At 54.7% G+C, this 14233-nt stretch overlaps 1 protein-coding gene across 11 annotated transcripts in view; it reads left to right on the plus strand.

Annotated features, from left to right (window-relative positions):
- Positions 1 to 10386, plus strand: part of DNAJC5 (DnaJ heat shock protein family (Hsp40) member C5) — a 222650-nt gene extending 212264 nt beyond the window's left edge. For 6 of the 11 annotated variants that reach the window (XM_077948129.1, XM_028827167.2, XM_077948130.1 and 3 more), the window contains 4 exons: positions 3143 to 3260; positions 4080 to 4293; positions 5360 to 5531; positions 5981 to 10386. In XM_077948129.1, coding sequence (XP_077804255.1) covers positions 3154 to 3260; positions 4080 to 4293; positions 5360 to 5531; positions 5981 to 6084 — 597 coding nt within the window. In that variant the 5' untranslated portion in view covers positions 3143 to 3153 and the 3' untranslated portion in view covers positions 6085 to 10386. 11 annotated transcript variants of the gene reach the window in all.
- Positions 10387 to 14233: the final 3847 nt, after the last annotated feature.

Raw genomic sequence — 14233 nt, forward strand, 5'->3', positions numbered from 1 at the left:
TCAGCTGCTTCCTGCCAGTGTCCCCGAGACCGCGCCACTGCACTACAGCCTGGGCCACAAGGCGAGACTGCGAGACTCTCAAAAAACCCCACATTGATGTCATTTCTTAAATATTTGGTAAAAAAAAAATCTGGGTCTGGAATTTTGTTTTTTTTTGTTTTTTTTTTGAGACGGAGTCTCGCTCTGTCACCCAGGCTGGAGTGCAGTGGCGCGATCTCGGCTCACTGCAAGCTCTGCCTCCCAGGTTCATGCCATTCTCCTGCTTCAGCCTCCCAAGTAGCTGGGACCACAGACGCCGCCACCGCGCCCGGCTAGTTTTTTTGTATTTTAGTAGAGACGGGGTTTCACTGTGTTAACCAGGATGGTCTCGATCTCCTGACCTCGTGATCCACCTGCCTCGGCCTCCCCAAGTGCTGGGATTACAGGCGTGAGCCACCGCGCCCGGCCCTCTGGAGGTTTTTTATTACAAATCTAACTTCATTAACAGATGCAGGGCTATTCAGATTTTCTACTTCATTTCATATCAGTCTTGTTAATTGTAGTTTTCAAGGTATTGTCCATTTCATCTAATTTTTCTAATTTCTTGGCATGAAGTTTGAATTTTATCCTTTTCGTGCCTCTAGGATCTGTAGTAATGAACCTTCTTTCCTTGTGTTGCTCAAAGAACCAACTCTCTTGGCCTTGTGAAAATTATGTTTTCCTTGATCTCTGTTCCTTATGATTTTCCTTCCTGCCATTTATGTTGGGTGTATCTTGTTACTTTGTAGTGATTTCCTTCCTGCCATTTATGTTGGGTTTATCCTGTTACTTTATAGTGATTTCCTTCCTGCCATTTATGTTGGGTGTATCTTGTTACTTTGTAGTGATTTCCTTCCTGCCATTTATGTTGGGTTTATTCTGTTACTTTGTAGTGATTTCCTTCCTGCCATTTATGTTGGGTTTATCCTGTTACTTTGTAGTTTCCTGAGGTGGAGCCTTAGGCCTTGGTTAACGTGTTGTGCTAGTCAGCATTCTGCGGAGGGACGTTGCCGTTGTCTGTGTCTCTTTCTAAAGGAGATTTAATATGAGGAATTGGCCCTCTGCCATTTGAAGATGGAGGAAAGCCGTGGGGTAATACAGTCCAAGGACAGGAGACCATGGCCCAGCTCAGGCTGGCAGGCGAGAAGGAACACAGGCCAACACCTCCTTCCACCCCTTTCTATTCAGGGACCCCGTGGACTGGGGCGAGACCTACCTGCACGGGGCAGGGCAGTTGGCTTCGTTGAGTCCGCAGCTCGGGTGCTGCTCTTACCCAGAAGCACCCTCTCAGACACGCCCCGAAGTCGTGTTTGATCTGGGTACCCCACGATGCAGCCAAGGAGACATAAAATGAACTGTCACGTGCATTGTATTTATTATTCAATCCAAAATATTTGCTAATTTCTCCTGTGATTTCTTTGAGCTACATGTTAGCTGGAGGTGTGTTGTTGAATATCAAGAGTACTTGAGGTTTTATGATGTATCTTTCTCCTGGGTTTCCAGTTTGTAGCTGTTAAGTCAGGGGTTGTGCTGTGTATGACCTCATTCCATTTACATTTATTGAAACCAGTTCGAAGCCCTAACATGTGGCTTGTCTTGGTCAGTATACAGCGTTCAGTTAAAAACAAAGTGTGTGCTCTAGATGTTGGGTGTTCTGTGACTGTCACGTCATGGTGGTTGATTAGTTAAAAACTGTATTCTCGCCAGGCGCAGTGGCTTACGCCTGTAACCCCAGCACTGTGGGAGGCCGAGGCGGGCGGATCACCTGAGGTCGGGAGTTCAAGACCAGCCTGACCAACATGGAGAAACCCCGTCTCTACTAAAAATACAAAAATTAGCTGGGCGTGGTGGCGCGTGCCTGTAATCCCAGCTACTCATGAGGCTGAGCCTGGAGAATTGCTTGAACTGGGGAGGTGGAGGTTGCAGTGAGCTGAGATCTCAGCGTTGCATTCCAGCTTGGGCAACGAGCAATACTGTCTCAGAAAAGAAAAAGAAACTCTATATTCTCTAGACATGGGGCGTTCTGTGAGGACCAGGTCATGCTGGTTGATAGTGTTGTTCAGAACGTCGATGTTTTTCCTGATTCTTTTTTTTGTCTGTTGTGTCAATTTCTGAGAAAGTGTTAAAATTAGAGTTGGTTCTGCATTTTTATCCATTCAGGCAGTCCCTTTCTTTAATTGGAGTTTTTTGTCTGCTAACATTGAATCTAATTGTTGGTATGTTTGGATTTACATCTTCCAACTAATTTTCTATTTGTTTCCTGTGTTGAGTTACTTTTTCATTTTTCTTTTAATCTTTTAGCTGATACCTCTTTGCATTTTTTATGCAGAGGTTGCTGTAAGGTTTACAATATGCGTGTTTATTTTAATTTATTTATTTAATTTATTTTTTAAGGAGCAGGATCTCACTCTGCCCATGGGCTGGAGTGCAGGGGTGTGATCATAGCTCTCTACAGCCTCAAACTCGTGGGCTCAAGTGGTCCTCTCGCCTCAGCCTCCCCAAATGCTGGGATGACAGCTGTGAGCCGCTGCGCCGGCCCACTGTACAGCCCCCAATTGTTCGGTATCTCTTGGGGTGGCCACAGTATAGCCCCCAATTCTTCGGGATCTCTTGGGGTGGCCACAGTATAGCCCCCAATTGTTCGGGATCTCTTGGGGTGGCCACAGTATAGCCCCCAATTCTTCGGGATCTCTTGGGGTGGCCACAGTATAGCCCCCAATTGTTCGGGATCTCTTGGGGTGGCCACAGTATAGCCCCCAATTCTTCGGGATCTCTTGGGGTGGCCACAGTATAGCCCCCAATTTTTCGGGATCTCTTGGGGTGGCCACAGTATAGCCTCCAATTTTTCGGGATCTCTTGGGGTGGCCACAGTATGGCCCCCAATTTTTCGGGATCTCTTGGGGTGACCATGTTGCAGCACTTTGCATGCAGTGTAGAAACCTCGTGCCCACTGGGGACTGCGCTCTCCCACGTCTCCGCGCCGTGACGTCTGTCTGTGCACATTGTAAACTCCACAAGGCAGCCTTGGATTCTTTTGCTTTGAATGGTCTTATGGAATAAAGTCCGTCAGCTCTGCCCTTGGTACTTTCATCTATGCTTTGTGATACTTTATTTTTTCTTCTAGATTAGCCTAACATGGCAGACCAGAGACAGCGCTCACTGTCTACCTCTGGGGAGTCATTGTACCACGTCCTTGGGCTGGACAAGAACGCAACCTCAGATGACATTAAAAAGTCCTATCGGTAAGTGGACAAGGGTGGGCCCCCACTTCCCCCAAGGAAGACACATGCCCCGTGTGGTTTAGTCTGCATTTTACCAAGAACCATTGCACATACTTTATCCTGGCCGACTCAGCGTTGAACTGGTCACAGCTACATAACGCTTTTGTATGTGTAATGTGCTCCTTATAGCTTAAAATTATTGTATTCATGTTCTCTTGCCCACAAAAAATAGCACTTAGTAGAAGCTTACACACTGTCCATAGTTCCCTGGGGAATCAGGGTCTGAACCTGTTCGAGGCCTCACAGGAGCCGCAGAGCGTTGGATGGTCCCGTGGTCTCCTTGCTGTAGCACAGTGATGACAGCCCTCACTGTGTTGTGGCCTCTTCTGATTGAACTTGAAGAACTGCGCTCTTAGGTACAATCTCATTGAGTAACCTGTAAGAGACACCACCACTAATCCAGACAATTCAGATAGTCCTCCTCTTGTGTGCTAGCGTTGTGTGGTTCATAAAACATGTTAAAATGCCATCATTACGCCCCGCCATGCTTACCATTCACTTGGCACGTGTGCAGTTAGTGGCTGGGACCCCGGGGCTGGCCTTGGTGCTGCTGAACTTAGATGTGCCTCGCACTCACTGCCCTTGGGACTCTCTGAGGCTGGGTCAGGGTGAGGAGGTTGACCTGAAGCAACCGCAGAGCTTGCTTTTGTCCCTGGCCCCTGCCGCCCTGGAGAGCTGGACAGTGAGGCGGCCTGGGCGGACCTGCCTTGCGCTGCACCCAGCAGTGATGCGGGTGGGACAAAGGCCAGGGTAGAGCCAGGACATGGTTTTGGTTTGCAGGAAACTTGCCTTGAAATATCACCCCGACAAGAACCCTGACAACCCGGAGGCTGCAGACAAGTTTAAGGAGATCAACAACGCGCACGCCATCCTGACGGACGCCACAAAAAGGAACATCTACGACAAGTACGGCTCACTGGGGCTCTACGTGGCCGAGCAGTTTGGGGAAGAGAACGTGAACACCTACTTCGTGCTGTCCAGCTGGTGGGCCAAGGTGAGGGCAAGCTGCCGCCGTGCGGGCACCTGGGTCACTCCATGCCTGCAGGGTTCCCGGCATTGAAGAGCCAGTGTGTTGATGCCAGCAACTCTACACTCTTGAGACATGGTTTCTGGGCACATGGAGCCTTTCTCCTCACCTGTGTGATGGGCGAAGCTCTGTCCCTGGCTTGGTGTCCTGCCTGGAACAAGCCAGAGCGTCCAGATTGTCCCAGGGAAGAGCCCTGCGGAGCCGCCAGGTGTTTTCTGTAAATGGCTCCCAGTCCTTCCTGAGGCAGAGGAGGAAACGAGCCTCAGTGTTCTATTCACGTTTCTTCCTTCCCTCCGTTTGTTCCAAGTGTCGCATATAAGGCCAGAGGGTTTGAGTCGCCAGGTGGCCTTCGTGAGAAGCCTGTATTTGGTTTTGACTAGTCGGCCTCCTCACTAGCATCCTTATAAAGTACTTTAGTTAATGTTAGTCTTGCTCTGTTGCCCGGACTGGAGTGCTGTGGTGAGATCCTAGCTTACTTTAACTTTGAACTGCTGGATTCATGGAGGCGTGAACCACCGCCTCCAGTCCCCGACCTGGAGGCTGCTTTTTGTTTTTTGAGACGGAGTCTTGCTCTGTCTCCCAGGCTGGAGTGCAGTGGTGCGATCTCCACTCACTGCAAACTCTGCCTCCCGGGTTCACGCCATTCTCCTGCCTCAGCCTCCCGAGCAGCTGGGATTACAGGTGTCTACCACCGCGCTCGGCTAATTTTTTGTATTTTTTAGTAGAGACGGGGTTTCACCGTGGTCTTGATCTCCTGACCTACTGATCCGCCCGCCTCGGCCTCCCAAAGTGCTGGGATTACAGGCGTGAGCCACCGCGCCCGGCCTGGAGGCTGCTTTTCTTTAAGCAGCGGGTTTCTTTCTGTCTCTCCCCCTCCCTCCTCCCTTTGTCAGTTATTTCCTTCTGCTTCCTGTCTGGAAGGCAGTGTCCCACCTGGAACGGACCCCCTGCCTTCTGCTGAGGGCATTTGGGAGCCCTGCCCCGCCTTCTCCAGGGGCCTCGGAGGCCTTGTGACGCCACCTTCTCCCCCCAGGCCCTGTTTGTCTTCTGTGGCCTCCTCACGTGCTGCTACTGCTGCTGCTGTCTGTGCTGCTGCTTCAACTGCTGCTGCGGGAAGTGTAAGCCGAAGGCTCCTGAGGGCGAGGAGACGGAGTTCTACGTGTCCCCTGAGGATCTGGAGGCCCAGCTGCAGTCTGACGAGAGGGGTGAGTGCCCGCCCCAGGGCCTCTGTGTGTGTGTGTGTGTGGGGCAGAGCCAGAACGGGCCCTGAATGGTGTCAACCTGTCTTGTCAAACAGGAGGGCACTGACACTGTGCCGCGAGTGTTTGTGGTGGCAGCTGGGACTGTTGAGGTGTGAACGTGGACCCTGAGGTAAAGCAGGTGCATAGAGCTGTCCCCACCGTGACCTGCGGTAGCCGTAGATCCCACAACTGCAAGGCGGGGCAGGGCGGTAGGCAGTTGGGGCGGGGCTGAGGGCCGAGGGCTGGTGGTGACCCAAGGCGACGGAGGAAAGCCGTGCGGGTGGAGGTCAGCGAGTAGCCTCGCCCCGTGGAGAGTTTGTCCAGGTGCCCGAAAGTCGCTCCACAGGACCAGCGTTGGTGGGCGCACACCAGGCTGCGGCCCCCGTGCAGTGCCCTGTGTGCTTGCTTTTCAGAGGCCACAGACACGCCGATCGTCATACAGCCGGCATCTGCCACCGAGACCACCCAGCTCACAGCTGACTCCCACCCCAGCTACCACACCGACGGGTTCAACTAAATCCAGGAGAAGCTGTGGTCAGAGGAGGAGCCAGCGACGGCCACGCCCACCTTAGAGTCATGAACTGTAGTCACACAGATGGGAAGGCGGCCTCGCCGGGCCCCTCCTGCCTCCACGCCCACCCAGCGCCAACCCTTGACCCACGAAGCGCGTAGCATGCAGTATTGAAAGCAGTGTAGCTACGGTCTTCTGTTCTTTTCCTTTCGTAATAGCATGTACGGGGTTGTGTTCCGTGTCTGTGTTGTGGACGTTCCGCGGCACGACCGTGTTGACCGCACAGTGGAGCTGCCTCAGGGCTGTCGGTCAGGCCGGTCCGGTGAGGGGTGACTGCAGCCAGCCAGGTGGGCGAGGAGAAGGGGGGCTGCCCCTTTCTTCCCTGTGCTGGAGGGGCCGGAGGCAGGTGCTTCCTGGCAGAGCTGTGTTACCGCGTTGGCCTCGGTCTGGTCCACCTGCTGTGCTCCCAGCCTTGAGGCTGCAGTAGGACTGATCTCACCTGCCAGCAAAGGGGCGAGGCCGCGTCACCGGCGTCACCGTCATTCCTTGGTGTCTGTGCTGGGCACAGTTGGCTTGGGGCTCTGTGGTTTCCGGGGCCTCGTGGCAGGGTTTCTCCTGTGGGAGAATTTGGTGTGGAAAGCATAGGAGGCTCCTTCCGAGGTTGACCCCGTGTCCTCCGCACAGTGTTTCTGGCCTGGTCTCCTTGTCATGTGGACGCTGCGGTTCCGGTCCTCGGAGGTGTGTCTTTCGCCCGTGTTGGGGTTGTCTGTCTGTGTTCCTGCACTTTTCCCGGGCTCTGAGCTGGATTGATGGGGCCAGTCTCCCCCCCTCCCGTCTTGGGGTCATTCTCCACATTCCTTCCAGACCACCTGTCCTTTCCGTAGCCCTTTTTGGACCTTTAGAACCACAGAGAGTAGGACCAGCCCGATGAGCCTCAGAGAGTAGATTGTGCATATGTGAGCACCCGGTTGCTGGGTACGGGGGCTCTCCCAAGACCCCTCCTCGTGTGTTTGCCAGAGCTCCCATCTGCCCCACTCGCCTTTGCCCCGTCATCGATGATTCAGGCAGAGCCAGATTCATTAGGTCCCTGGAGGAAGGACTGACTGGACCAGAGGGACCCTCTGGCTCAGAAGGGTTGGGTCTGTGGGAGGCCAGACCACGGAATCCACCTGTGGACCATTGTGGGTCCCTGGGAGGCCAGACCACCAGTATCCACATGTCGGAATCCACGTGCGGACCATTGGAAGTCAGTCTCTTGTGTGTCCTAGACCTTGGTGGTGGTGCCCTGGGTAGGGGAGCGAGGGGAAACTGTTCTGATGTGCCTGTGCTGGCCGAGGGCTCAGAGCTGCCCCCGCTCCATGGCTCATGGGATGTGCTGGGCCTGCCTTTGGCCCCACGTGGGCCTGGTTTCTGCACACGTCCCTGGTGGCTCTGGCTCGGACCAAGCCGATGAGCCTCCTGTAGCTCCCTCTCCCCGCCTGCCTGCTGACCCGTGGCCCCAGCTCGCTCATTGCCCTCAGCGGCCACCCGAGGCTGTGTAGAGGGGTAGGTTCAGGTGGACCAGGAGGTGGCCAGAAGGGACATGGTTGTGAGCACATCTGGACGTGCTTAGGAACGGGGTGCTGGTGAGGCCCCCAGCTGACCCCTCCTCTAGGTCCACATGGACCGTGAGCCGGCTGCCGTGAGCACCAGATCCTGGGGCGGTTGTGTCCGTCCCACCTTTCTTTGTTTTTCTCACTAAAATGATCATGAAGACCTTTGACGAGAGGAGAGATATGCACTGTGATGTTAAATTAGAAATAATCTGTCAAAATCAGACCTCTCCTAAAAGAGTAAGAATTCATTGTTTGGCCCGTCCTGAAACGTGAGGCGGCGAGACAGTGGGGTGCCTCTGTGCCACTCAGGACAGCAGCAAGTTCAGCCTGAGATGCCGGCGACACTCAGCCTTTGCAGTTTTTGTAGATGTAGCTTAGGACATGAGTGATTTTTCTGCAGACTGGCCAAGAGCCAGGTTCTAAGCTTGGACCTAAGGTAGAGAGCCACCCACTGGGGGCCCTGGCTCAGCCCCGCCAGGCTCTCTGTTGGGCCTGCACACAGCTCTGTGGCTGGAACACTCCGAGGTCCTTGGATACTCAGCAGAGTGGGCCTCTTGCCCGATGGCTTTTCAGTTACAGAGTCCAGTGGACCATTTTTTAGAACCGTGCAGCTCCCTGCAGAAGGTGGGGTAGGCGGGGAAGGAGGAGCAGGTCTGGAGGTTTGTGGAACCTGGTCCCCTGCAGAATTTGTAAAACCTAAGTAACTCATGGCCATGGCCATTCTCACGGTGGTGACTGTGATTCTAAGACCCCCAGGAAGCCCAGACACACGGGGCCTGGAGCTCCTCCCACTGCCTGACCTGGAAGCAGAACCCTTGTCAGCAGTTCTGCCCTGTTGGTTTTAAGGCCTTGTCTTAACTCAAGGAAGAAGATCCTTCCAGGTTTTATTTCTCTTTTTATTGAGTGGACCGTTCCCCATTAAAAGAGGTGGTGAGTCCCCAGGGACAGCTTACGCATCTCCCTGTCCACATGTTAACAGATCAGGACGCCCCCAGCATCCCTGCCTTCCGGTGGCAGTGACGGGATCCCCGACCGCTCACTCTGAGGCTGCAGACGGTGCCGTGAGCGTGTGTGGCCGTGAGCACAGAACGTCCCGTTGGACGCCGCTGCTGGGTGCTGCCGGGGGCCTGCTGGGGTTGTGCTTCGAGGCCTGTCCAGTTCACAAGGGGGTCCAGGCAGCACCGACTGCTTCTGACCTGCAGGAGGCATGGGTGCAGCCCGAGGGCCCTTCACGGCAGCTGCTGTGTAGATTGTCTCCACTCAGTGACGTGGGATTTTTTTGTCTTCCTTTTGGCTTTATTTTTAAACTGCTTTAGCTATTACTGCTCAGTGTTTGTGAACTATCCTAGCTCTCTGTTCAGTTCGTGCAGCAGCACCCAGTGGGGACCTGTTAGAAGAAGGACCTGGTGTGCGCACGCGTCCAGCAGGAGAACCTTCATCTTCAGGTCGGCGCTGCCGTCCGGGAAAGGCCCTGGAGCCTCATGCCGTCGAGGCTGCTCCCAGGTGCTGCGTGTCGCCAGTGGCCCCCGTCGCCTGCCGAGCCCAGGGCGTCTGTTCGGGGTGGGCCTTGTGCTGTGGGGGCACCAGGAGGGCCCGGGTGCTGCGGGCAGAGTTCGACGTGGGGCTTGTCCACCCTCCCTTAGCTCTGGCTCAGTGCATCCTACTGTGGGGACATCTCGTGGGGGACACGAAGTGACTGACCTCACCCTTTCCCAGTATTCGGAGCTGTGAACCCGTGTGGCGCAGGACTGGCCTGTGTCTGTTATTTTGGTTGTGAATCATTCTCCTGTGGAATTGGCAAAAGCTACATATTTACTGTCCTTACCAGCAACGGTTCGCGTCGTCACATGCTGTGAGTGTGGGCTGTGGTGTGTCCGTGTGTGTACATATGTGTATATGTATATATCACACAGCAAGCGTGTCATTTGTGCCGCTGTCCCGTGGTGAAGCCACAAGTACAATTTAAGGTGGCTCTGAAACGGCCTTTGGTTTCTTGGGAGTCGGGCAGGGACCTGCAAGAGGCTTTCCTGGCAGGTGCACAGAAGGAAGCGCTGAGCCCACTGTGTGCAGAGGATGTGTGCCCAGGGCACTGCCACGGCCCCCACTGGTGTTGGCCTCTGCTCTGCAGGGTTGGGTGCCCATCCTGGGGGCTCCGTGTCACGCCCACCTGACCCAGGTGTGTGTCCCGGTGTGAAATCTAGGAGGTGACTGGAAACCCTTCCCTCCCTTGAAACATTAAAGCCGATTTTCTAAGCAACACATACAATCAGTGGCAAAGCTGCATCTGAAGGGCAGCCTGGGGAGGGGCCCCGTCCTGGCCCCAGGTCCGCCCCAGAGGAGGATACACAACAGCACCTCCAGAAGGGGCTGGGCCGGGTCCTGCAGGCGGCACCTTTTGGTAGATATTGTTTCTCTGGAAAATGGGGAAAATGTTTCAAACCAGGTGAGGGGGGGAAGTTAACACTGAAATATGTCTTGTTTTTAAAAATCAAACGCAAACGCATGGAAGCTGCTTGTCCATGCACTGGTTTTTTCACTGGCGTCCTGGAGTCCGACCGTGTTGGGGTGCAGGCGCTGTCAGACTCCGGCTGATCCTGGCTCGAGCACACACATCTGAGGGCCAGGCTGGTTCCGCATGGTGATCTCCGTCTTGTATGTCTGAATGTTGACCTAAAATAAAGATTACTGTTGTAAAATAAATGTTTTCACTGCAGACCCCACGTGTGTCTTATTCCCTGGTCCCGCAGATCCCTGGTTTTCGAGAGCAGATTCCTGGTTCTGGAGAAGCAGCAGCCGATCTTAGGAGCCCCCGCACCCCTTGTGGCTGGAACTTGCCTCCTGCCTGGTCCACATGTGGACAAATGCCCCCTCCTCTTGATTCTGTTTTCACCTCCATTTTCTAAGTATCAAGACTGGAGCAAAGAGGGCGGGCGTGGTGACTCATGCCTATAATCCCAGCACTTTGGGAGGCCAAAGTGGGAGGATTGCTTGAGCCCAGGAGTTCAAGACTAACCTGGGCAACAACAGCGAGATCGTGTCTCTACAAAAAAGACTTTAAAGAGTTTGAAATTATTGGTGTCGCTGTGCCTGAGGCCCCAGCTCCCCAGGAGGGATGATCACTTGAGCCCAGGAAGTCCAGGCTACGGTGAGCTGTGGTCCCACCCCAGACTCCAGCCTGGGTGACAGAGGGAGACCCTGTCTCAACAAACTAACAAGCAAAAACTCAGAAGAATGTAACATCTTGAAATCCTCTATTCAACCTTAAGAAAAACGAAGGGCCAGGCGCGGTGGCTCACACCTGTATTGCCCAGCACTTTGGGAGGCCGAGGCGGGCGGATCACAAGGTCAGGAGATCGAGACCATCCTGGCCAACATGGTAGATCACTGTCTCTATTGAAAATACAAAAAACATTAGCCGGGCATGGTGGTACGTGTGTCTGTAATTGCAGCTACTCAGGAGGCTAAGGCAGGAGAATCGCTTGAACCCAGGAGGCAGAGGTTGCAGTGAGCTGAGATCGTGCCACTCTGGGTGGGAGAGCGAGAGACTTGTCTCAAAAAAAAAAAAAGTAATTTGAGTCCGATTTTCTATTTTTTTAAAAAACAGCATCCAAGACCATTTTGTGTGTCTCTCCCCATTTCCATCCTCTCCTTCCATATGTAGCTTTATTTATTTATTTATTTATTTAATTTATTTTATTTTTTTTGAGACAGAGTCTCACTCTGTCGCCCAGGCTGGAGTGTAGTGACCGGATCTCAGCTCACTGCAAGCTCCGCCTCCCAGGTTGCCGCCATTCTCCTGCCTCAGCCTCCCGAGTAGCTGGGACTACAGGCGCCCGCCACCGCGCCCGGCTAGTTTTTTTTTTTTAATTTTTTAGTAGAGACGGGGTTTCACCGTCTGAGCCAGGATGGTCTCGATCTGACCTCATGATCCGTCCGTCTTGGCCTCCCAAAGTGCTGGGATTACAGGCTTGAGCCACCGCGCCCGGCCCCGTATGTAGCTTTAAACTGTGTCTACCACTGTCTTGTTCAATAATACGTACCATTGGTTTATATCGTTTTACATAAATTGTACTACACCGTGCTGTTAAGTACACCACCTGCCTTATGAGTTTGTTTTTGTTTTGTGTTTTTTTGTTTTTGAGTTGGAGTCTTGCTCTGTTCCCCGGCTGGAGTGCAGTGGCGCGATTTCGGCTCACTGCAAGCTCTGCCTCCCAGGTTCACGCCATTCTCCTGCCTCAGCCTCCCGAGTAGCTGGGACTACAGGCGCCCACCACCTCGCCCTGCTAGTTTTTTGTATTTTTAGTAGAGATGGGGTTTCACCATGTTAGCCAGGATGGTCTCGATCTCCTGACCTCGTGATCTGCCCACCTCGGCCTCCCAAAGTGCTGGGATTACAGACGTGAGCCACCGCGCCCGGCCTGTTTTTGTTTTTGAGACAGAGTCTCTATAGCCCAGGCTGGAGTGCAGTGGCGCGATCTCGGCTCACTGCAACCTCCGACTCCCGGGTTGAAGCCATTCTTGTGCCTCAGCCTACTGAGTAGCAGGGATTACAGGCACCTGCCACCACGCCCGGTTTTTGTTTTTGGTAGAGGGGGTTTCACCATGTTGGCCAGGCTGGTCTTGAACTCCGGACCTCAGGTAATCCGCCCACCTCGGCCTCCGAGAGTGCTGGGATTACAGGCGTGAGCCACAGCGCCCAGCCTGTTTCTCGTTCGATACAGGAGTATTTAAAAAACAAGCCGTGTGGTTATATTAGGTCTAGTTCATTTTAGCTTCTGTACAGAACAGTCACGAATTAATCACGACCGGTCCTGGGCTAACTGACCCCAGGGCTCTAGTTTCTCACTGTGGAAACAAAGCGGCCTGAATGTCGCTGCTGAGTTATCGCTGGGAGCGGGATCTGGAAGCCGCCTCTTGAGTGGTGGCCCCACACTGCCTTGCAAAGAGGATCCCCGTCTTCTCGCTGCCCCTTCCAGCCTTAGCGTTGTCAGACTTTTTTTCTGGTTTGGTCTTTGAATTTTCTTAATTAGGTAGAATCCACGTTTATTTTTTTTTTTTTGAGACAGAGTCTCGCTCTGTCATCCAGGCTGGTGTGCAATGGTGCGATTTCGGTTCACTACAACCTCCGCCTCCCGGGTTCAAGCGATTCTTGTACCTCAGCCTCCTGAGTAGCTGGGACTAAGGGCGAACACCACCACGCCCAGCTCATTTTTTTTTATTTTTAGTAGAGACAGGGTTTCACCATGTTGGCCAGGCTGGTCTCGAACCCGTGTAGGCCTCCCAAAGTGCTGGGATTACAGGTGTGAGGCAGTGCGCCCGGCCTATGTTCAGTATTTTCGATATGGGATTCTTACAGAGCAATGTTAAGTAACAGCAAGACGAACGCTGGACACTGGGTGGTGGGCAGCGAGACCCCTGCCAGTGAGGGTCATCGCCCTTGTTTCTCCTGGTAAACAGGACCCCGTCTCGGAGACGGGGTCGGACCAACCTCCCTGCGGCTATGCCTTCCTCGCGCTCTGCTCCTTGCGACCGAGACCGAGGAGCGACCAAGGAGCCCGACGAAAGGACCACGGGACCACGTCCCAGCGCCAGCCGGGCCGCGCGGGATCAGGGTGGGGGGCGGGAGTGCTGCACCCACAGATGGGCCGCCCACGTGGGGACCAGCGCCCACCTGGCCTGGTGGCATGGGCAGTGGGAGACCCCACTGCAGTGCAAGGCCTCGCGGTGTCCCTCCCTTGGTCAGCAGACTGCTGTCCAGGATCCGGCATCCGGCATAATCGAGGTCCCAGGCTCCGAGGACGCCGCGCTCTTGGCCGTGGACTTCCACGCAGGAAGACGCTGGTGCTTGAGAGGACGTGGCCGCTGCGAAGAGTCACCGGAGGACCGCGTCCTGTGTCAAGATGCGCCCGGCCCATGGCTGAGCCCCCAGCATCAGTCCTGAGCTACACGGCTGAGCCCCGGGAGGCTGATGGGAGTTATCCGGGCTTCTCCCCACACTCCGGGGCCCGTCGTGTGGGCGCTGCGCGTGCACCTCCTCTTCCTGAGTAAACTGCGGCGGCGACTCCCCTCGGGGAGCACGAGGGGGACGTGCGCGGAGAGCAGGGTAGGCAGGACCTAAGGGAACCCGGGCTCGCGGGTGTGGGCACGGCAGAGACCACGGGAGGCGGGTGGGCCTCCAGGTCTGGAGGGGTGCCGGGGGCGGGCCCTTAGCAGCAGCGGCTCCAGGCTCATTGGCCCCCGGGGGAAAAGCCACAGAGGCTGCCTCTTGAGACCCAGAGCACCAGGGGGCCCTGTCCCCTCTCTAGGTCCAGGCCAGGTGGCCACCAAGCCATGGGTTCTAGGGCCCCCATCTAGCAGAGCTGGGAGCTGCAGGGCCCAGTTCTACCCCTTCCTTGATCTGGCACAAGTGCAAGACTGGGAATGCCTCGTCCTACATGGGAGAAGGCAGGGCCCTCAGCTCCCTCCCTCCCTCCCTCCCTCCCTCCCCACGGGAGTCTCCACAAACGCAAGCCTCAGCCAGGACGCCACTCCTGTGCTGTAACTAACCAATCACACCTTCA

The sequence above is a fragment of the Macaca mulatta genome, chromosome 10, assembly GCF_049350105.2.
Source record: "Macaca mulatta isolate MMU2019108-1 chromosome 10, T2T-MMU8v2.0, whole genome shotgun sequence".
Taxonomy (NCBI): Eukaryota; Metazoa; Chordata; class Mammalia; order Primates; family Cercopithecidae; genus Macaca; species Macaca mulatta.